The 22249-nt window shown below is 41.9% G+C and overlaps 2 protein-coding genes across 5 annotated transcripts in view; both read right to left on the minus strand.

Moving 5' to 3' along the window:
- The window catches only part of ZNF71 (zinc finger protein 71), a 33419-nt gene extending 19467 nt beyond the window's left edge, over positions 1-13952 (minus strand). The window contains exon 1 of the mRNA XM_019792542.2: positions 13914-13952. The gene's annotated coding sequence lies outside the window, so the exon portion shown is untranslated. The remainder of the gene's footprint in view (positions 1-13913) is intronic.
- LOC105242308 (zinc finger protein 470) lies at positions 5808-21676 on the minus strand. 4 transcript variants are annotated; one of them, XR_004619244.1, is made up of 7 exons: positions 21179-21676; positions 20390-20523; positions 19771-19862; positions 14177-14303; positions 13914-14009; positions 7335-12114; positions 5808-5820 (listed from the first exon to the last, which is right to left on the minus strand). XR_004619244.1 is itself a non-coding variant. In XM_019792538.2 (7 exons), the coding sequence occupies exons 3-7, from the start codon at positions 19828-19830 to the stop codon at positions 7467-7469; spliced, it is 1854 nt and encodes a 617-aa protein (XP_019648097.1). In that variant the 5' UTR covers positions 19831-19862; positions 20390-20523; positions 21179-21676; the 3' UTR covers positions 6080-7466. The 4 variants fall into 4 exon arrangements, 3 of the variants coding, with proteins under 3 accessions (XP_019648097.1, XP_011236152.1, XP_034495387.1); XM_019792538.2 differs by lacking the exon at positions 5808-5820 and having other exon boundaries at positions 6080-7471; positions 10549-12114; XM_011237850.3 differs by lacking the exon at positions 5808-5820 and having other exon boundaries at positions 6083-12114.
- Between the last annotated feature and the right edge of the window lie 573 nt (positions 21677-22249).

The raw sequence follows: 22249 nt of genomic DNA on the forward strand, positions 1-22249 counted from the left end.
AGAGCCGAGCGGAACCGAGCTCACCTTTTTTTTTTTTTTTTTTTTTTTTTTTTTTTTTTTTTTTTGGGAGGAGGGAAAGGAAGTGGGGGAAGGGGAGGAGAGAGGGAGGAGGGGAGAGAGGAGGAGAGGGGAAAGCGAGGAGAAGGGTCAGGGAGGGGAAGGGGAGAGGGGTAGGCTTAGGAAGGAGGGGTAGGGAGGGGGACAGGCAGGGAAAGGGAGGGAGGAGAAGAGAAGAGATGGGAGGAGGTACCTGGAGGAGGGAGGAAGATCAGAGAAGGGGAGGAGAGGTGAGGAGAGAAAGTTCTCCAAGAAGAAGGAACAGGGCGGAAGGAGAAAAGAAAGTAGGGTTGAGGAGGGAAGACGGAGAGGAGGAGAGGGGGGAGGAAAGAAGTGGGGAGGGAAAATTACAGAAAAAGAGGGGTCGTGGGTAAAAACAGAGAAAACCCTTTTCTCTGTGCCCTCCTGCTGCCCGGCCTAAGGACAGCACTGAGGGACAATACCGCACAGCGGTCTAGAACCTGCTGGTCACGCTGATTTACCCTTATGCAAAGAAGCAAGTGATCATAAGAAAAACATAGATACATTGACCCTTCTTATGTTGCCTATGTGCCAGCTTCTGTTCTTGGCATTTTATGATTTATGAACTCATTTAATCCTCACAACCAAGCTACTGTTTATGGAAGGAAAGTGGTGCAGACAAGAGAGGTCACACAAGAGCAAAGTGGGGTTGTTGGGGGAGGAACCAGGCCTCCTGGCTGGGACCCCCTTACACCATAAACCCGGAATCGGGAATCCAGGTACAAAAGCATTTGCTGAATGAATGACCACAGAAATATAAAAATCAGCTAACCTTAGGTGGTGGCTCATGATTTCTCAATTGAATATTTTATTTTGAGATAAATGTAGATTCACATGCAATTGCAAAAAACAAAATGGAAACCATACGGAAAGATCCCCTGTACCCTTCACCTGGTCGCCCCCAGCGGTGACATCTTGCAATACCAGAAATACGATATTGCTGTAGATGTTGTCAAGTAGAGAATATTTCCATCACCACTAGGTTCCTCCACGTGGCTCTTTCATAACCACACCCATTTTTCCTCCAGACCCCATCCTTCCTTAACCCCATCGCTAATTTATTCTCTACATCCATAATTTTGTTTTTAAAAATGTTATACAATAGGCTTTTTTTTCCCATTCAGCATAATTCTCGAGATTTATCCAAGTTGTTATATGAATCAGTAGTTTATTACTTTATTGCCAAATTCTGTCCTGTGGTAGCGACATAACACAATTTGGGTATCGCATCTGGGATGTTTCCAGTTTGGGGCTATTACAGGTGTTTTTGTTTTTCCTTTTCATTGTGGTAAAATCACATATATTTTGGATATTAACCCTTATCAGATATTTGTTTTGCAAACATTCTCCCATTCCATAGATTGCCCTTTCACTCTTGTTTCCTTATGACAGATTTTGTGTGAACATCTTTGTTTCTCTGTGATAAATGCCCAGGGATCCAGTTTGTAGGTCGTATGGTATTTGCATTTTTAGGTTTTTTTCTTGTTTAAAGAAACTGCCACACTGTTTCCCAGAATAGCTATACCATTTTAAATCCCTACCAACAATTTATGAAATACGCGGTTTCTCCACTTACCATTCTGGTAAGTGTGTACTGATATCGCACTGTGGTTTTATTTTTTGTTTTTGTTCTGTTTTTTACTCACAGACTTTGTTAGAACAATTTTAAGTCTACAGAAAAATTGAGCAGATAGTACAGTGTTCTCATATACCCACCTACCCGCACACAATTTCTTCTATTATTAAACACTTGGCATTCGTGTGGCATATTTGTTATAATCAATGAACCTATATTGACACGTTACTAATTAAACTCCATCATTTACATTAAGGTTACTCTTTGTATTGTACACTTTGGTGGGTTTTGGCAAATGCATAATACGTATCCACCATTACAGTCCCATACAGAATAGTTTCACTCCCCTAAAAATGCCCCGTGCGCTACCTGTTCATCTCCATCTTCAGTGAGCCCCTTGCAACCACTGATATTTTGTCTGTCTCCATAGTTTTGACTTTTCCAGAATGTCATATAGTGGGAATCAGACAGTATATAGCATTTTCAAACTGGCTTCTTTCACTTAGCATTTTGTATGCATTTAAGGTTTTGTTTGTTTTGGTTTGGTTTTTGTTTTGTTTTTTGTTTTTTTGTTTTTGCTTGATAGCTCAATTACCACAGTCTGTTTATCCATTCACCTATTAAAGGACATCTCCGTTGCTTCCATAAAACTGCTATAAGGATCCATGTGCAGCTTTCTGTGTGGGCATGCTTTCAACTCATTTGAGTAAATACCTAGGAGTATGACTGCTGGATGCTAAGACTAGGTTTAGCCTTGAAGACACTGCCAAACTCTCTTCCAAAGTGCCTTCCCGCCAGTAATGAATGAGAGCTCCCGCTGCTCCACAGCCTTGCCAGCTTTTGGTATTCTGAGTTCCTTTTGGATTTTTGACATTTTAATAGGTTTGTGGTGACATCTCGTTAATCTGTGGTTTCCTAGGGCACCTGGGTGGCTCAGTTGGTTGAGCATTTGGCTCAGGTCATGATCTCAGGGTCCTAGGATCAAGCCCTGCATCGGGCTCCAAACTCAGCAGGGAGTCAGCTTGAGGATTCTCTCCCTCTGTTCCTCCCCCCACTCGGTCAGCCTCTCTCTCTCAAAACAAATTTAAAAATCTGTGGCGTACTAATAACATGATGGTGACTATCTCCTATGCTTATTTGCCATCTGTATATCTTTGGTAAACTGTCTCTCCAAATCCTTTGTCCATTTTCAATTGGTTGTTTTCTGTTGAGTTTTAAGAGTTCGTTATAGATTTTGGATAAAATACTTTTGTGTTACATCCCTCATTTGCCTACAAAATGTAGAGGGTTCAAATGAGAACTCTGAGTCCCTGGCGGATGAAGGAGCCACCGACGGGTGAGGTCTGTGTCCCTGCAAGACTGAGTGGAGTGGAGCCCCCACCCCTCATTGCCTGTGATAAACTAACTTTTACTGGGATAAGAAACTACTGTTATCCATCAGAGACATTTCAGAGACCTCGAACTCTGGTGTTGGTGTTAGGAGCTGGCTTGCATCCCTCCAAAATTCATATGTTGAAGCCTTAACCCCCACCCCCCCACCCAGTACCTCAGAATGTAACCATGTTTGAAGATTAGGTCTTTAAAGAGGTGAGTTAATATGAGGCCATTTGTGTGGGCCCTAATCCAATCTGACTGGTGTCCTTATAAGAAGAGGTTAGGGCACAGACAGCACAGACAGATGACCACATGAAGACCCAGAGAGAAGGTGGCCACCTACAAGCCAAGGAGAGAGGCCTCAGAAGAAACCAACCCTGCCCACACCTCTATTTGCCTCTACGGAACTATGAGAAAACACGTTTCTGTGGTTACGTCACCCAGTCTGTGGTATTTCATTATGACAGCCCTCCCAAACTGCAGCACCTGGGGGGTGGGACTAGAGGTTCTTCCAGAGCTGCCCAAGCCCTGAGGCCCTGAGGATCTGAAGTTCCTCTTCTGGGCACAGTCACCATCCTGGCCTCACCCAGAGGCTACCAGCGGGGGCTAACACTCTCTGCCTTTCCTCTTTCCTGAAGGAGAAGCTCTGGGAACCAGATGGTACCAAGGCAAGTAAGTGCCTGGTTCCTTCAACACGGAGATACCACTGCTGCTGCTGCCTTTGTGTGTGTGTGGTGGGTAAATGGACCCAGGCGAGGGTAGCCCGGGAGGAACTGTGGCGGCTGCAGGCTGAGCCTGTTTCTTCCAGAGCACCTGAATCAGGATCCATGGTACCAGCCAGCAGGTGGGAGTCTGGTGATGTTGCAGGCAGGGCTGTGGGTCCAGCTGTCCTGCCCTCTGGCTGTCTCTCAGGATGTCTTAGACATTGCCAGCCCACGATTACTGGCTCCATGACGGGGTTCATTTTTAATGAATAATCCACAAATGACCCAGCCCAAAAAATGCAGGAGATCAGAGCCCATGTGTCTGCTCGGGGATGCCCTGAGCAAGAGAGAGGCCAGATAGGGGACATCCTACTTCCAAGTAGAGAGAGAGAAAGGACCTACTGTCAGACAGCATTACCAGTATTACAGGCTCTCAGTGCATGTACCAGGTGTGGAGTTGGTTTTGAGGGGGACACAAGGGATGGAGTGTGGCCCCTTGAACTCCATGAGCTGGGCTGGCATCCCATTCGTGTGGACTCTTTGCCCTCATGACCTAGTCGCCCTCCAAAGACCCCATCTCCTAACACCACCACCTTAGGGATTAGGTTTCAACATATGAATTTGGAGGAGGCACATTCGGTCTACAACACTGACCCCGTGGAACAGGGGAAGCTCTAGCCCCAGGTCCTCAACCTGTTCAGGGGGCTAGCTTTCTCATCACCTATGGCCCCAACTGGATTTTCTTCGTCAGTGGAGCAGACCCTTCCCCATCCCAGGACTCTTTTTCCTGAACCTTCCAAATCCTAGAGCTGGGACCTAAGTTCCTGAATTCAGCAACCAACTGTCCTTTCTCATTTAAGAACCGTGTGACTTACCAGAGGCAGAGATCCTCTGGTGAGATCTGGTGCCCAGGCTAAGCCGCCCCTCCCACCCTCAGAACCAGGAACATAGGATGAAAGGCTAGCAGATTATCTCATTTTTACATATAATTCTTTTCTCTTTCTTCTTTTAAAAATCAGATTCTTTTTTTTTTTAAGATTTTATTTATTTATTTGACAGAGAGAGACAGCCAGCGAGAGAGAGAACACAAGCAGGGGGAGTGGGAGAGGAAGAAGCAGGCTCCTAGCAGAGGAGCCTGATGTGGGGCTCGATCCCACAACGCCGGGATCACGCCCTGAGCTGAAGGCAGACGCCAAACGCCTGCACCACCCAGGCGCCCCTAAAAATCAGATTCTGACCATTTCTTTCTCCTTTGTCATTTACTGGAAGTTTGGAATGAGTGGCAACTTATTGTGTATGTAGCCATTTACAAAATATTCACGTATCTTAAAAGATCACTTCATCTTGAGACTTGTTCTCTCAAGACCCTGTTCTTGTTCTACTTATCGAAGTGACATTTTTAGACTATCTAAAATTTTCTCAAAGAAGAAAAAATTAAGATTTTTAAAAACTAAATTTTCAACTGATAAGTTTACATAACTGACTTTACAAACCCCAAGAAAAACTTCACGTTTCACATTTTCAAACCAATGTGTGCTTTCTAAATCATTTTGATTTTTCAACATTAGCATTCATTTTAAGCCACTTATGTTTACTTAATTTGCTGAGGCACATTTTCTCTCCTTTGATGATTTTTCCTTTAAAATTATTTGGAACTTGGTTAAAGTCTATTTCTCTGAAAACACTGTATTTTAAAATTCCAATAATATTAATTAAAATCTCAGGAATGTTGGGTAGAAAGAAATCCTTGATGTTGTCAGTCCCAATCTGAGCTATGCTATATTGTTTCTAAATGGGACTATCCCCTTTTGAAAACCATATTAATAATGTCTAGTCTCAAGAACAGCAGCTCAGAGATAACCACTTATTGTCATTATGAGAGTTCCAGAATGTTCCATGAGGTACATGTACTTGGAGTTGCAGGCTCCTTGGATACAACAAGCAAAATACTTCGTGTGAAGGCCACAATTGGAGTAAGGAGTCAGAGTTTTTCCTGCTATGATCTAGAAATGTTGATTCCTTCAATTTATCACATGGCTCCAGTGTCACCTCCAGACCAACTTCCTGTAAAGGTCAAGGTCAGTCCATCTGGGGTAAATTGTCAGAAACATTTCTCAGTTGTTGCCACAACTTCTCTCTAGTAGCTCTGGTGTCTCTTCCTCTTCTTATAAGGATACCAGTCCTATCAGATTAGGGCCCTACCCTCGTCACGTCATTTAATCTTAATTTCCTCCTTTATTTTTTATTTTTTAAAGATTTTATTTATTTGACGGAGAGAGAGACAGCCAGCGAGAGAGGGAACACAAGCAGGGGGAGTGGGAGAGGAAGAAGCAGGCTCCCAACAGAGGAGCCCAATGTGGGGCTCGATCCCAGAACGCTGGGATCACGCCCTGAGCCGAAGGCAGACACTTAACAACTGAGCCACCCAGGCGCCCCTAATTTCCTCCTTTAAAGGCCTATCTCCAAGTATAGTCACATTAGATTTAGGGCTTCAACATATGAATGGGGGGATACAATTCATTCCATAAAAACCACTCTTCGATAAAATATGGAATTTAACAGCATCCCACTTGAGGAAACCATCAAAGGAGTCTTTCGATTTGGTTGAGTAATCTTAACCCTATGACTTCAAATAGCATAAGACATCTTTCAACAATATCATACAAAGATCCTTAGTTGAAATGTTTTGCCTTGATGCCGGAAGTTCAAGATCTGAGCTTTAAATGACCCAAAGCAATTAGATACCAGCATCATATACACTCTTTGGACTTAGCATTCCTCTTCCTCTTTAAACTGCCATAATCCAGAATCCCTGACCTCTATTCATCTCAGGTGACTACAGATAAAAATTTTTTGGGATGTTTACCCAGTACACACCATGAGCTCCCACTTTCTTAGGCTAGAAAAGAAACGGGAGTCATACTTGCTCCATCTCACCTAAAAACCAATCCCTAATACCTCAAATTTTCCAAAGATTCTACAGCCTATGGCCAATCTTCATACCAAACTCTGTATTGGTTAAGCTTCTTTAATTGTAAGCAAATGCAGGTAAAAAATGACATACTGGAAGAATAGTGGGTAGTTCGAGGAATTACAGCCTTAGAAAGCACAAAAACTAGAGTGACCCCAAAGATCTCAGCCATGAGAACACCAGCAGCATCCCTTTAGGCAGCTGCCACTGGATGACACAGACCCAACTGCCATTCAAAGTCCAGAGAGAATCTGATTAGCCAAGACCGTCAAAGCCATATGGTACAGGATGGTGAGCTGCTCAAAGGAAAAGAGATGGTGTATTCAAAAGAAGGAGGCATGGAAAACAGGGCAGAAACAAAAAAAATACATATTTTAATTTTAATTTTTGATATTGCAATCATGAGTTTATACTGGAATACAGATCTGAAAATGTTTTCCATTTAGTATAAATACAACTCTCCTTCTATGGCTATATACACATTTATAGTTCTTTTTCCAACAGCTGCATGTAATTCTATTGAATGAATACACCATAATTAACTTACCCACTTACCCAGTACCCTAATAGTTCCTAATAGAGTTGAGATCACCATTATAAAAATTATTTTTGCCATTATACATTTACCTACCTTTGTACACTTTGGTTTCTGAGGAATAATGATTCCAATGGTATATACACACATAAATTTATATAACCGACAATGGAATTGTCTTGTTTTTGACACAGTCACTATATACAATCACTTTTCTGTGATTTAAAATCAACCTATTGGGGAAAAAAGTAGATATAACATCACTTTATTTTGCATTTCCTTGATTACTAGTGATACTGGGTCATTTCCATTAGCTGTTTTTCATCTTCTTTGAACTGGCCATTAGCTTTGTCCATTTTTTCTACTGAATTGCCGATGTTACTATCATTTATTTGTAATAATGCTTTGAATATCAGGGATTATTATCCTTTGTTATAATGGTTTGTAAACATTTTCTTCCAATCTCATATTTGTGTATTTGACTTTGACTCTTGATATTTTCCACACATACATGTTACCTTAATGTCAGTTCCTAGGTTATGTGTAATACTTTAGAAGGTCTGCCTCAAAGTTAGAGAAATATTGTTTTTCTTGTACTTTAATACTATTCTTAGATCTTTGATCTTTCAGAGCTTCATTAGTGTACAAGGTATAGTTCTGTCTTTCCATAGAGCTAAGTGTCTCAATACCATTTGATTAATCCATCTTCTCCCCACTGCAATGAAAAATCCTTTTTATCATACATAGGGGAGTCTAATAGGACCACCCATCCCCTTAGTCTCTATTCCAAAGTAAAGAGAGCCCCAAAGCTCCATTTTCTAGCACTCATGCCCTCTGGATAAGAGCTCCCCTCACATGGCCTTCTATGCTGCCACAGGCAACTGTCAAAAGAGAGAACCCAAAAGCACTGTGTGCTCCCAGTAAAAGTACTCCTCCAGGAGTGAGGGTATTCTTTTCTAGGTAATGAAATGTAATGGTTGCACAAATCTGAACATACTGTCACTGAATCGTATACTTTATTTTTTTAAAGATTTTTTATTTATTTATTCGACAGAGATAGAGACAGCCAGCGAGAGAGGGAACACAAGCGGGGGGAGTGGGAGAGGAAGAAGCAGGCTCACAGCGGAGAAGCCTGATGTGGGGCTCGATCCCATAACGCCGGGATCACGCCCTGAGCTGAAGGCAGACGCTCAACCACTGTGTCACCGAGGCACCCCCTGAATCGTATACTTTAAATGGGTGAATTGTATGGTATGTGAATTATATCTCAGTAAGGCTGTTCCCCAAAAAAACCAACCAACAAAAAAAACCCCACAAAAATAGAAACAAACAAAAAACCCTCCACCAGACCCAAAATCACTATTGACATAGAGTGAAGAGAACTCTCATGATCCTTCTTAAACCATCAATTCTCTCTTCCTGCAACACTGAAAGCATAATTATCTACCTTAGGACTAAAATGACTATTCTCATTATGCCCATTGTGTCTGACAGTTACCTGCTTCTAATGCCCATCTGTTCTGGCAATAGTAAGGCACTCCTTGCCATCACTCCCTAGCTCCCTCTTTCAGTGATTTCTCGTTATGGTACATACTGCATACTTATCACATAATATGTATTTCAACTTTGTCTGTCTTCTCCCACTATGTCTGTCAGGGCAAAAACTTGCATATTTTGCACTCTGCTGTATCCCCAGCACCTAAAACAGGGCCTTGCACATCAGTAAATGCTCAGTTACTGTTAAGTAGGTGAGTACTACATGCCTTCCTACACCACAATTCCATATTCTATAGGTGGTCAGAATCAGCTTCTCAACTTAAAAATACATTGGAATTTTTATTGGACTATCAATTTACATACTTAACACAGGGATAAATATCTTTGCCAGACTCTTCCTATACAAAGACATGTCTAGCTTTCCATTTACTCTACCTTTTAATATTTAAAAAGTAAGTTTAACTTTTAACATCTACATTCATAAGCTAATTGCAGCATATGTTTTTGTTTGGTACCAGTTTTGTCAGTCTCATAGAATAGGATGGCAGCTTTACTTATTTATTTTATGCTCTAGAACAATTCAAATATCACAGGAATTGTTTGTGCTTTTCTACAGGTGAAAGTGTTAAACTACCTCTTTCTGTTTATTTCATGGCTATTAATCTATTCAAGTTTTCTAGCTTGCCGACTTTAGTTTGCTTTTAATACCTGGCTGGTCCTACATTCTACCAGATGCCTTTGTTCTAACGGGCCTATTCTAAATTTTAAGTGTCAGGGAAAGTGGAAGTCCCTCATCAGCAATGCTACAAGTCCTTGTATTTATTCACACAGAGGGAGTGGTAAGCCACCACTGTTACCTTGTTCATCAGAGAATCTTTCAATTATGAATGTGTTCATTTTTCTACCTCCTGGGAAAGTAGAGGGTCCTTTGTCATCTCTAAAATCTATAGGTTTCTTAGTCTTGACCTACTAGATTTTACATGTGGCTAAACAAGACAGCAAGGAAACGTTTACCTCTATGGCACTGATTATATGTCAAGGATTGTGTGCTAAGCCCTCAATATGGACTATCTAACATATTCTTAAAGACAAATATTTTAAATGGGAAAGTAACATAGATTTTTATTTTTAAAAGAGTAAGCTGGCTACAGTGTTAAAAATGCACTTGAGGGGGCGCCTGGGTGGCTCAGTTGGTTGAGTGTCGGCCTTCAGCTCAGGTCATGATCCTGGGGTCCTGGGATCGAGCCCCATGTCAGGCTTCCCTGCTCAGCGGGGAGTCTGCTTCTCCCTCTCCTTCTGCCCCTTTATCCCTGCTCATACTCTCTCTCTTGCTCTCTCTCAAATAAATAAAATTTTCAAAAAACTGCACTTGAGGGCAGCAACAGGGATAATGGTTGTAACACTACAGTAAAAATAAAAATGAAATGGTTTCATCTGGGACTATGATGATGGGCTACAGCCTGGGAAAAAGTGGACAGATCCTAGAGGCATTTAGAAGACTGAATCTAGAGGACTTGGTGGTATGGGGGTGAGGAGGAAGGAATAATTGAGGATGACTCCCCAGTATGAATTCGCTGATGATGAGCAAGATGTACACTCTGCCTGAAGGCTTTCCCACATTCTTTACATTCATAGGGCCTTTCTCCAGTATGAATTCTCTTGTGAAGCGTAAGATGGGCAATCTGGCTGAAGGCTTTGCTGCATTCCTTACACTCATAAGGTTTTTCTCCTGTATGAATTCTTTGATGTAGAGTAAGGGATTTACGATGGCTAAAGGCTTTCCCACAAACATTACATTCATAAGGTTTCTCACCTGTATGACACCGCTGGTGACAAATCAGGGATGCCCTCTGTCTGAATGCCTTTCCACATTCAAGACATACATATGGTCTTTTGCCAGTGTGCAGTCTCTGATGTTGAACAAGATACGAGCCATCACTAAAGGCCTTCCCACATTCAATACATTCATAAGGCTTCTCACCAGTATGAACTCTCTGGTGTTGAACAAGGTGTGCAATCTGACTGAAAGCCTTCCCACACTCCTTACATTCATAAGGTTTCTCTCCAGTGTGTACTTTCTGATGTTGTGCAAGGTGTGCATTCTGGCTGAAAGTTTTGCTGCATTCCTTACATTCATAAGGTTTCTCTCCAGTATGAATTCTCTGATGATGAGCAAGGTGTGTGCTCTGCCGAAAAGCCTTTCCACATTCTTTACATTCATAGGGTTTCTCTCCAGTATGAACTCTTTGATGAAGGGTAAGTGAGCCACGATGGCTAAAAGCTTTCTCACAGATATTACACTCATAAGGTTTCTCTCCTGTATGAATTCTCTGATGTACAGTCAGGGACGAGCCGTGGCTAAAAGCCTTCCCACACACATTACATTTGTAAGGTCTCTCTCCAGTGTGAATTCTCTTATGCTGAATAAGGCCTATGTGATCAGTGAAAGCCTTCCCACAATCAATACAATCAAATGGCTTCTCTCCAGTGTGGTAATACCTCCGATGACGTATAAGAGAAGCATTCTGCCTGAAAGCTTTCCCACAGTCAATACATTCATATGGTCTTTTTCCAGTGTGAATCCTTCGATGATGAGCTAGGGATGAACAATCACTAAAAGCCTTCCCACATTCAATACATTCATAGGGCTTCTCCCCAGTGTGAACTCTCTGGTGTTGAGCAAGATGCGCAAGCTGGCTGAAGGCTTTATTACACTGCTTACATTGATAAGGTTTTTCTCCAGTGTGAACTCTCTGGTGTTGAATAAGATGAGCATTCTGACTGAAGGCTTTCCCACATTCAGTACATTCAAAGGGTTTCTCTCCTGTATGTACTCTCTGATGTTGAGCAAGGTGGGCACTCTGGCTGAAGGCTTTCCCACATTCAATACATTCATAGGGCTTCTCTCCGGTATGAATTCTTTGATGAAGGGTAAGAGTTGAGATTTTGCTGAAAGTTTTCTCACAGTCATTACATTTCAAAAGTTTCTTTTCTCCATAGACTTGCTTGTGTTTTTTTATGAACGAATGTGTTTTTAAACTTTTCTTATTTGTGTCAAAATTATATATTTTCTCTTCGATGGGAAATACCTGCTTTAAATAAGATAATCTATTCAGATGAAAAACTGTCCCAGATTTCTTAAAGTGGTCTCTTTTCTCAGTAAGGGTATCTATATGAGTGACTGTCTCTTGACTATAGTGTGTCTTCTGACTTACCAGCTCCCTCTTAAATAGGTCTTCATATTTCCAGTTTACCCCTAATGTGGAACATTTAAGGTCATAGCTTGGAAGTCTTTCCATTATCATTGCCTGGGATAATTTTTCTTCATAAATGCCCTGGTTTGGAGACAATTCCTTGGTCATCCAAACATACTCCAAGTCTGAAAGATATTGAGAAAGCAAATGTCTCCTTTACTTAATGCTAGAAGAATGGAAACTTCCAAAGTGAAACCATGTGAATCAGTTACTGAAGACCACAGAGGTCTTTGACAATTCTTATATAAGGTTAGGCAATGCAACCATCCTTGCATTTCTGGAATAAACCCTCCTGGGCTCTGGTGTATTATTTCAATATGACTTTTTATTTAAAATTATGTACCAATATTCATAATTGAGATTTGTCTGTATTTTCCCTTTTTGATGCTATTTTGGTAAGATTTTGGCATCAAATGCTAGGTTGTCTTCATCAACACAATTTTTTAAAGTCCTCTTTTTTACTGTCATGGAACATTTTAAACAATGTTGATATTTTTCCTTACAGGTTTTACAGAGTTTATTTGTGAAAATATTGGGAGTTGTTCCTTTTGTTCTTGGGGCAGGCAGTTCTGAGATAACTGTCTACATTTCTTAAATGGTAACCAATCTGTTTAAATTTTCTATCTCCTCTGGTGTCAGTTGCAGTAATTTATATTCTCCTAAAACATTATCTGTCTCATCTAGGTTTTCAAATTACTTATAGAAAATTGAGGAAACTAGATTCATATGATTCTTTTTTTTTATGTGATTCTTTTAAGTACTTATGGATCAATGGTTACTTACTATTATTTCTTGTCTTCTCTCATTTGTTTACATATATCTGACAGTTTATGTGTTTTATTGGTTTTCTAAAGAAGCACCAGTTTGATTTTCATTAAATCTGCTATCTTCTAGTTCATTTATTCCTATTTTTACCTTCCAGCAGCGTAAGTCACTATACATAGCTTATTTTAGTTTTCCTTAGACTCATTTTGTTTTGTTTTCTAATATCCTGAGTTAGATGTTTATAAGTGACCTACGAACATTTTCTTCTTGAACCTATAAGAACTGGAAGCAGGAAAAAGCCAAACTACAAGCTACAGAATAAACTGTAACCAGCTCACTTGAGGCTGATTCCACTGTAATATATAATCTATACACTCTTCATCTAGTTTTCATACAAGAAAAACACCTTTCACGCAAGGCAGGGAAAAAATTAATAAATTAAAAAAAATAAAGTGGGCCAAAAATCCCAATGAGTACAACAAAAGTGGGGAGATGATCAACAAAGAGAAAGGAAGTAAGGTTAGTTACCTAATTTATTCATCTTTTGTATGAGTATCAAATGATGATGTTTTGAATCTCAAGTGGATGAATTTTAAAAAACAGATTTAAAAATATATAAAGACATTAGTGTAATACCTTGTAGGGCTAAAAACCTTTTCAATTCAAGGAGTGGGAAGGTATGAAGGGAAGAAAAAAAAAACAGACGTAAAGCAAAAATAAATAACAAAACAGAAACACCAAAGACAAAAATAATTAAAAGCAAAGGGAAGAGCTTAGCTATAATAATTGTAGCCCTGATAAGCTCAAATTTTAAAGAAAATACTTACACCAGTTCAAAAAACTAAACACAAATTTGTCTAAAGAATTCAGAAATGCTGAACATCAGAAATAATTATAACAATATGATAGTTGAGAACTAGGTAAACATCATAGAACATAAAAGAGTTCACAGACTGTGGTATTTGCAGGAAATCAGTAAAGGTGAAAGTGGCATGTCACACCAGTGGAGAAGATCCATTTAAAATATAGCGTTAGAACAAAAAGTTTCAATTTGAGAGGGATTTTAAGAAGTGTTTTCCAACCAGTATCAGAGAAAAAACTTTTTTTTAAGAGAAGAAACATCTTGAGAATAATTTCCCCAATAGTTATCTGCACTCACCTGGGCAGAGGCCTCTTGTCCTCTCTCCTTTCATCATCCAAGGCTCTCTACCTTGCTCCAATAAGGAGATTACATCTGGTTTAGAAATGCAAAGACCTGCACAGAAGGATAGATAAGAAAACTGGCTATGTTGTGGATATTGCAGAGCTATGACCCAGTCCAGAAGTACTGAGAGAAAAGGGATATTGTAAGGAAATGCTGATAAAGGCATACAAGACTACTGAGGTGGAAGGACTCCACAGGGAGGAGGAAGACACTCTTACCCAATGAAAGCAGGTTCCTGTAGTTCTCTAGCATCACTTTCTTGTACAAAGTCCTCTGAGCAAGACTCAGCCATTCCCATTCATCTTGGGAGAAGTCTATGGCCACATCCGTGAAAGTCACTGAATCCTGAAAGGACACAAAAATAATCTTGTTCAGTGTTCATGCCATTACTTACCTGGCTCTACGGGTAAAGGGCAATGCCTTTCACACTATGAGGAGAAAAGAAAAACCCAAACCCTGTGTATAAGTAATCACACCGGAGTCTAAATCATCCAGGTCATACAGTTAGCTACTGGACAACTTTTCTGCCTAGTTATATTATACATATTAGAAAAAAAATATGAGAGACGCTCTCTGCTCTACAAACATCTACAATTTTATGGCAGTAAGAAAGTATTCTCATATGAAAATATGTTGACTGCATTTAAGACAGAACATCAAGTATTAAATTGCAGTTGACCCTTGAACAACACAGGTTTGAACTTCACAAGTCCACTTACATGTGAGTTTTTTTCAATAAATAAGTACCATACTGTAAGTCTATTTTCTCTTCCATATGACTTTAACATTTTCTTTTCTCTAGCTTACTTTATTGTAAGAATATAACAAGTAATACACATAGCATAAAAAAATATGTATTGATTAACTGTTTATATTATTAGTAGGGCTTTAGCACTAGGCTGTTAGTAGTTATGTTTGGGGGAACAAAGTTATATGTGGATTTTCAGCTATGCGGGGATCAAAGCTCCCAACCCCCATGTTGTTCAAAGGTCAACTGTGTTTATTTATGTTAGAAGCTAGATCACTTTTCTACATGGAGAAATTAAAGAGCTCTGGGACTGTGGGGGAAAGTTTCAAGGAAGGATGCTGACCTGATGAACATGATTTCAACCTCCAAAATATAGTCTAAGAAATCTTAGTGTTCTGAGATGTTAAGAGGTATGTCTAAAAAATGAAAGAAAAAAAATGCCTAGCAATATTTTTTCCTTTTGACATAAAAGTATATTTGCATTACGAAAACACATGTGGAAAGTTGGTTTTTGATATCTAATGAGAAGTATCAAAAGAGATCATATGAGATGAGCACCACCTGTTTTGATACGTGGGCTGAATTTCCTAACCAACCAGCCAGAGATACCAGTCATCCATTTTGTGGTTCCTGGCAGATTTTCCATTTCTTACTTTGTGAATTCACTTATATCAACATTTAAGAATGAGTTTTGAATAAACAACGAGTTGTGAATAAAACCAGAGAAAAAGGTCAGATTATTCCAAAGAATTCAGGCTCTGGCACTGACTAGCTAGGTGATCTTGTAAATTTAATTAACTGCACCATGCCTCAGTTTCCCCACACAAAAAATGGGAATAATTTTGGTAGCGACCTCAAGCTGAATTGTGAGAATTAACTAAGTTAACAGTCACAGTACCTGGCTAAGTGCTCAAGAACTGTTACCACCTATGATGATGATGAAGGAGAGATAGGAAAGAAGGAATAGAAGGAGGCGGCGGCCAAGAACAGTGAAAACATTTGGTTTAACATTTCAACAGAAGTTTTACTTGTTTTATTTTATCTAATTTCAATATACTATAGTAGTTAAGAACATGGTCTCTGAAGCCAGACTATGTTCAAATCCTGTTCTGTTCAGTAAGGTGAAGATATTAGCTTTGCTTTTAACCCTTGAAGATATTTTAAATAACTCAGAAGAACAGTGTATTGTATTTACATACATGTATTTACCATTTCTGTTGTACTTTCTTCATTCCTGATGTTCCGGTTCCCTTCTTATAATTTCTATCTGAAGAACTTCCTTCTGCAATTCTTTTAGAAATCCATCAATGAATTTTCTTACTTTTCCTTCATATGAGAAACTATTTCACCTTCAACGCTGAAGGCTATTTTTGCTGGACAGATAATGCTGGGTTGACAGTTCTTTTCTCTGAGTACTTTTTAAGTTGTAGTACTTCCTTCTGACTGCCATGATTTCTGATGGAAAATCCACAGAACTGAAATCGCTGCTGCCCTATCTGTTAAGCATCATTTTTCTCTGGCTGCTTTCCAGGTCTTTCCCTTGTCTGTAGTTCTCAGCAGTCTGATTATGAAGCTCCCAAGCAAGGATTTTTTTTATCATGCTGGAGTTTGCTGGGCTTCATGGATCCACAAGTTAATGTCTTTCACTAAAGTTGGGAATTTTTCAGCCATTATTTCTTCAGTATTTTTTCTATACTTCAATTTTTCTTTTTTGGGACTTCAATGATACAAATGTTAAACATTTCGGTATTGTCTCACAGGGCCCTGAGGCTCTCTTCAATCTTTTATCTATTGCTCAGATCAGTTTCTGTTTACCTTCAGGTTCACTAATTCCGCTGTCATCTCCATAATGCCACTAAGCCCAACCAGTGAGCTTATTTTGGTAATTATATTCTTCATTTCTTATTGATATTTTCTATTTCTATCGATCTACTTGCTTTAAGAGTGTTTACTTGTTGGAGTATTTTTGTAACAGCTGCTTTAAAACCTTTATCAGATAATTCCAACATATACGTCACATCAATGTTGGTATCTGGTGATTCTCTTTTCCCTGAATTGAAATTTCCCTAGTTTTTCATTAGCTGAGTAATTTTAGGTAGTACCCTTGACATTCTGGATGTCAGGAGACTCTATGCCTTGTTTAAATTATATGGAGAATGTTGATACTTTGTTCAGGCTCCATTTCCAAAGTCTACGAAGTGATATTCACCACTGTCCTATTTGTGTACTACTCGGTGGCCAGCGATCTATCCTGGAGTCCACTTCTCATAGACTATGGTATGCTCTTCAGGGCCAGATACATGCATGAGCAACTTAGAGTGAGCCCAGGAGGTCATAAACAATTTCATATAGCTGATTCCCAAAGCTCCTCCTTCTCTGTGGTCTCTCCAGTGTTTTCTATTTCTTAGGGGTTCCCCCTTTTCAGTTTCCTGGTCAAATAACTGGGCCTTATTGACTCTACTGTGCACCTATACTCACTGTACCCCCGCCCCGGGGCCAAGAAAGGAAAGAAGAAAAGCAGGGGGGAAGAAAGGGCAGTAAGAGTCTACTCCACCCTCTGGGGAACATAGCTTCTTCAATCATAGAGAAAATTTCTCCGCCTTCAGAGTTTAAGACTTCTGCAGACCCCACTGCTACTATCTCAGGGCACGAGAAAACAGAGAACTTGTTTTTTAAGGCAGATTTCCATCCACCCTCTCTGAGCATTAGAGCATCCACCACCCTTCCTACTTCTTGAGACTGAACTAGGTTTTCTCCTGCAGTTCTTTTTATCCATGCCACAACCCCCTTCTGGGTTTTGTGCTTTGCTGAATCCATGCTAGGACATATTGGGAGGGAAAAAAAAAAAAAAAGGTGAACACATCGCATTTTGGGTTTCTTCCCCAATCAGCCTGCTACTATTTACTTTTTAGAGACTTCAAAATGCTGCTCCAGGCACGCTGTTCTGGTTTTACAGCAACTTTCAGTGGGAAAGACAGCGTAAAGTGAGCTCAGTCCATACTACTCAGACCAAGGACGCTCTCAAATTCAGTGTAAATTATTATTAGTTTTAAAATTAGTATTCCATTGGATATAAAAAGCCTCCTGATGTTTAGGGTTTCTTGTGCATCAAACATCATATTGTAGGTTTTTCACATATACGATACACTGTGTATATCACGTGTGTATTATATATATTGTATGAAGAACTACAAGGGCACATAGGCAAACAGTAGCTATTTAGGCAAATAGCATATAAAGCTAAAGTTTATATAGTGCTTATCATGTGCCAGGTACTTTTCTAAATACTTCAATACATTAACTCATTAGTGCTCACAACAGTACTATATATTAGATACTGGTATTATTCCCATTTTATGGTTGAGGAAACTGAAATTAAGGTGATCTATCTAGTATATAGTGGAGCTAGAATTTGTACCCATGCAGTCCAGTGCCACAGTCATGTTATTAATCTTTATACCATACTCTGCCACTCTTCAAATATTTTCCTCTCACAAATAACAACTCTGCTTACATCTAAGATGTTTAAATGCTTAGGAAACAAGTTCCATTAGTAGTACATGTTTTGTGGCATTGTATCTGATCAGAAAAGGTGTTTTGCTTTGATATAAGTTGCTCAATGTGTCTTTTACATAAAATAAAGACAATTTTACTATCCTGTTATTTTTTATTTGATAAGTTTTTAAGTTTATTAACCAAATTTTATAATTTCTTACCATAAAATTTGCTAATGACACTCATTTAGCAGGTCACTTTAATCAGAACGTGAATTATAGTTCTTAAATCTACTACTGATCATAAAAATATTAAAATTAAAAATGCTCTGAAGTAAAGTTTGAGAAATTCTAATCCACAAGAAATGAAAAATTAGGAATTTAGTCCAAGAAAATAATCAGTGATGAAGACAAAAATTCAACAACAAAGATGATCACTGCAATAAGCTCTGTTAAATAATAAAACATTGGCAATAATTTAGCTATGGAACAAGGGGCTGATTAAATAGATTATGGTATTCATCCTAGGAAGAAAAAAGGATATAGAACATTCCCTGGCATTTTAAGATGCTCACGGTTCCAAGTCAAGTGGGGAGGGGAAACTTTTGAATACTCTGGCCCAAATGCCAGCCATCTCACCTATGCCTGCAGATCTCTTCCTCTTCCTTCAAGATACAACTCAGGAATCACACCTCCCAACCCCTCCTCCCTCCAACAGTAAGTATGATTGTGCAGGCCATATGCCATTCAAGGATCTCTCATCAAGGAGGCAAAAAGGAGGTAAAAATAGATCTCCTCTTGCTAGATTGTGGCCTGTCACAGAGCTTCACCACTCAAGGCAAGGACCCTTTTTCTAACTCACCCAAAGGTATTCATACGGCCTATGAACGGTCCTTCCCCACTACTCTGGAGGAAGTCTAGTCTACACCTACAGCACTGATCATTTTGCATAAATAAATGTTCGCTGCCTTTTCACTTCTCCATCAGATTATAAGCTCACTGAAAGGGGCGCCTGGGTGGCTCAGTCATTAAGCGTCTCTGCCTTCGGCTCGGGGCGTGATCCCAGGGTCTTGGGATTGAGCCCAACAGGCTCTTCCACTGGGAGCCTGCTTCTTCCTCTCCCACTCCCCCTGCTTGTGTTCCCTCTCTCGCTGGCTGTCTCTCTGTCAAATAAATAAATAAAAATCTTAAACAAAAAAAAAAAAAAAAAGAAAAAAGCTCTCTGAAAGCCAGGATGGCTACTTATGAAGTAGGCAGATCATGGCTCTCAAATTTTCTCTAAGGATTATACTTCTGTGTTGTCATATACTTATGAAAAAACAGCACATGGAAGAGCTCAGAGTGGGTCATTTCTTAAATGAAGACTAAATGAAAGAAGAGGAAGCTCTGAGAGGGCACTGTGTTACTTGAGTCTACTCTGTGGCCCCATCACTCATTAGAAAGGGAGGAAATAGGAAACAGGTCCCAGTGTGGAACACTTAAGCAGACAATCTTCAGAAGGAAACAAACATTACCAAATCCTGGAAAGCAAGACTGCATTTTAAGAAGGAAAGAGGGAACTCTAACTCACCAGGGATGTGGCTTTAAGAAGTCCAACTCCCATCACCTCCTCCTCCTCCTGGCTCCTCATTAGGAGAAGGGCTTTATCCTGAGAGGGCAGAGCTGGGAGAGGAGAAAGGAGTACTGAGAAGCTGAGTAGCCCTAATAATTACTGCCAAGAAACTCTTTCCTCCCTTCAGCTCCCTCTATTCTCACTCCCCCACTCCCACCCTAATATCCCCTCACAGTCCAGGCACTCAAGGCGACACCTATAATTTACAGCTGGGGTTCTTCTCTGCTCTGGGTTTTCAGGCTGAACACAAGCTCCTCTTCTCTCAAAGCCACCCATTCATTATCAACACTTGGAAAAAGCCATCTCCTCCGGAAGGGAAGTATGACCTCTGTTACAACAGAGAGTCCATGTGGCTTACAGAGACTGGACCAAAAAAAAAACCCCATCAAGAGTCCCATTTTGCTTTGACAAAGTATAGTTTTAAAGAAGTCCCTTGCCCACTCTCAGCCAAGTTTCTTCAGTCAGAGTTTGAGAAACAGAAACTTACTCAGTGGAGGTTTTGGGATCTCAACCCTTGAGGTTATTTACCCTCACAGAGTCACTTTTTCAGCTGTCTCAAGTGGTTAAGGATACTGACCTCAAGCAGTTGGCAGAGGGCATTACATGAGAGTCAGTACAGAGGGGACTCTGGAATCAGCCAGTTCCGCATCTGAATCCTGGCTCCTCCACTCACTAGCGATGACTTGTCCTCTGCATGCTTCAGTGTCCTATCTGTAAAAAGGAGATAGTTTCCACTTCGTGATGTGATATATTTACACGATATTTGGTGTTACTCAGCAAAAACAGCAAAGAACAGTATGGATGTGAGCAGTGCTTCTTCCCACTGTCCGTCTCTCCTCAACTCTGGTGGCAGGGAGAGGGGTGCAACAGAGAGGTGCCAGGCAGCAATGGGAAGAGTTCTGTGACCTCCACCTGGAAAGGCCGGGATCCCTCTCCATTTCCAGAGGAGGCTGGGAACATCCGCCAACCCGCAAGCCCATCCCAGAATGACCTGGGGGCCAGGGCCTTAGACCCGGTCAAGGGACTCTGCAGGTCAACCTCACACTCTGGCACCGGGGACCCTCATCCCCCCAACTCCCTGGACAGGTCAGCCTCACGCTCCGGGACCAGGAGCGCTCCCCGCGACTCTCTGGACAGGTGAGCCGCACAATCCGGGCCCAGAGACGTTCCCCCCGAATCTCTGGACAGGGCAGCCTCACGCTCCGGCCCCGGGGACATCGCCCCCCGACTCTCTGGACAGGTCAGCCTCACGCTCCCGCCCCAGGGACTCCCCGACTCTGGACTCCTGGGTCCACCGGCCCCCACGGCCGGGGACGCCCTCCTCTGGCACTCGGGCCGCCGTGCCTCAGCCACCTGTCACCCCTACCTGTGCACTCAGCCCCGGTCCGCCCCTCCAGCCTCACGGCCCCAACCGGGCCCGCGCCGGCGGGAGTGCGCAGGGCTGGCCTCCCTCGGGAGGCTGTCCGGAGCACGGCCTCGCGCCGTCATCCGTTCCCGCACGACCCGCCGCCCACGGGCTGCCGGACGCGCGCGGCCGCACCTCCCAATCAGGCCGTCAGCAGCCCGCTCCTGCGCGGACCTGCTTTCTCCTCAGCAGCCGCCCGCCCTCTCCCGCCCTCCCGGTCCCCGCCGGAAGTGGGCGTGTCCTCCGCCGCAACGGCCCCTGGGGAGAGTAGTCCAGACCGGGCGGCGCGCTGCGGGGCTTGGTTTCCCACCACTGCGGGGTGGGGACCGCTACCGTGTAGAGACCCGCTGGCGCGGAACAGAGCCGCCCAGAAGCCTCTCAGCCCCGGCTTTGGTTGCCCCAAGTACAGGCCGCCTCCCCGAAGCCTGCTGACCACGGATTCTGGGAGCCCCGCCAGGCTCTGAGTGCGCAGGCGCCGCCATGAGGCGCCCAGCGCGGAGGCCTGAGTCTCCCTGCGCCTATAGGATTGCAGGAGGCGCGCAGGCGCGTGGAAAGTGGGCGGGGCTTAGGGCCCAGGGGCCGAGCTTTAGGGTTAGGAGGTTAGTGAAGATGGGTGTTGCGTAGTGTTTTGTGCCGTCCCGTGATTTGTGACTTTTCGAGACAGAGGGAGAGACAGAGTGTGTGTCCTGTTTTAGTTCATGCTCAGTGTGTGTGTGTGTCCTTAGTTCATGCTCAGTCCTCTGATGGAGTCTACGCCCCTCGCCCGTTTTCTCTCGCCTTGCGAGACTAAGAGCCCCACGAAGACACATAGCTTGAGTGTGCTGACACTGGCCCGCCACACGTCACCCCCCAAGCAGCACAGCCCCACCTGGAGCTGGATTTCCAGGATGCAGTCTCCCTGACTTGGTGGGCCCCGCCACGAAGTGAATTCTAGCTATGAGGATGTCATCTCTAGGAAATTATATGTGGAATCTTGTGTTTCTGATAGTTTGTGGTTAGAATCAGATAAAAGCTATATCGATACTTTCCATT

Source organism: Ailuropoda melanoleuca, chromosome 12 (genome assembly GCF_002007445.2).
Source record: "Ailuropoda melanoleuca isolate Jingjing chromosome 12, ASM200744v2, whole genome shotgun sequence".
Taxonomy (NCBI): Eukaryota; Metazoa; Chordata; class Mammalia; order Carnivora; family Ursidae; genus Ailuropoda; species Ailuropoda melanoleuca.

Coding starts and splice junctions, on each gene's coding strand:
- LOC105242308 (XM_011237850.3), bottom strand. CDS start 19,830: ATGAGGAGCCAGGAGGAGGAGGAGGTGATGGGAGTTGGACTTCTTAAA. Junction 14,304..19,770: donor TTCTTAAAGCCACATCCCTG/GTGAGTTAGAGT, acceptor GTGTCCTTTCAG/GATTCAGTGACTTTCACGGA. Junction 12,115..13,913: donor GACAAGAGGCCTCTGCCCAG/GTGAGTGCAGAT, acceptor AATATCTTTCAG/ACTTGGAGTATGTTTGGATG.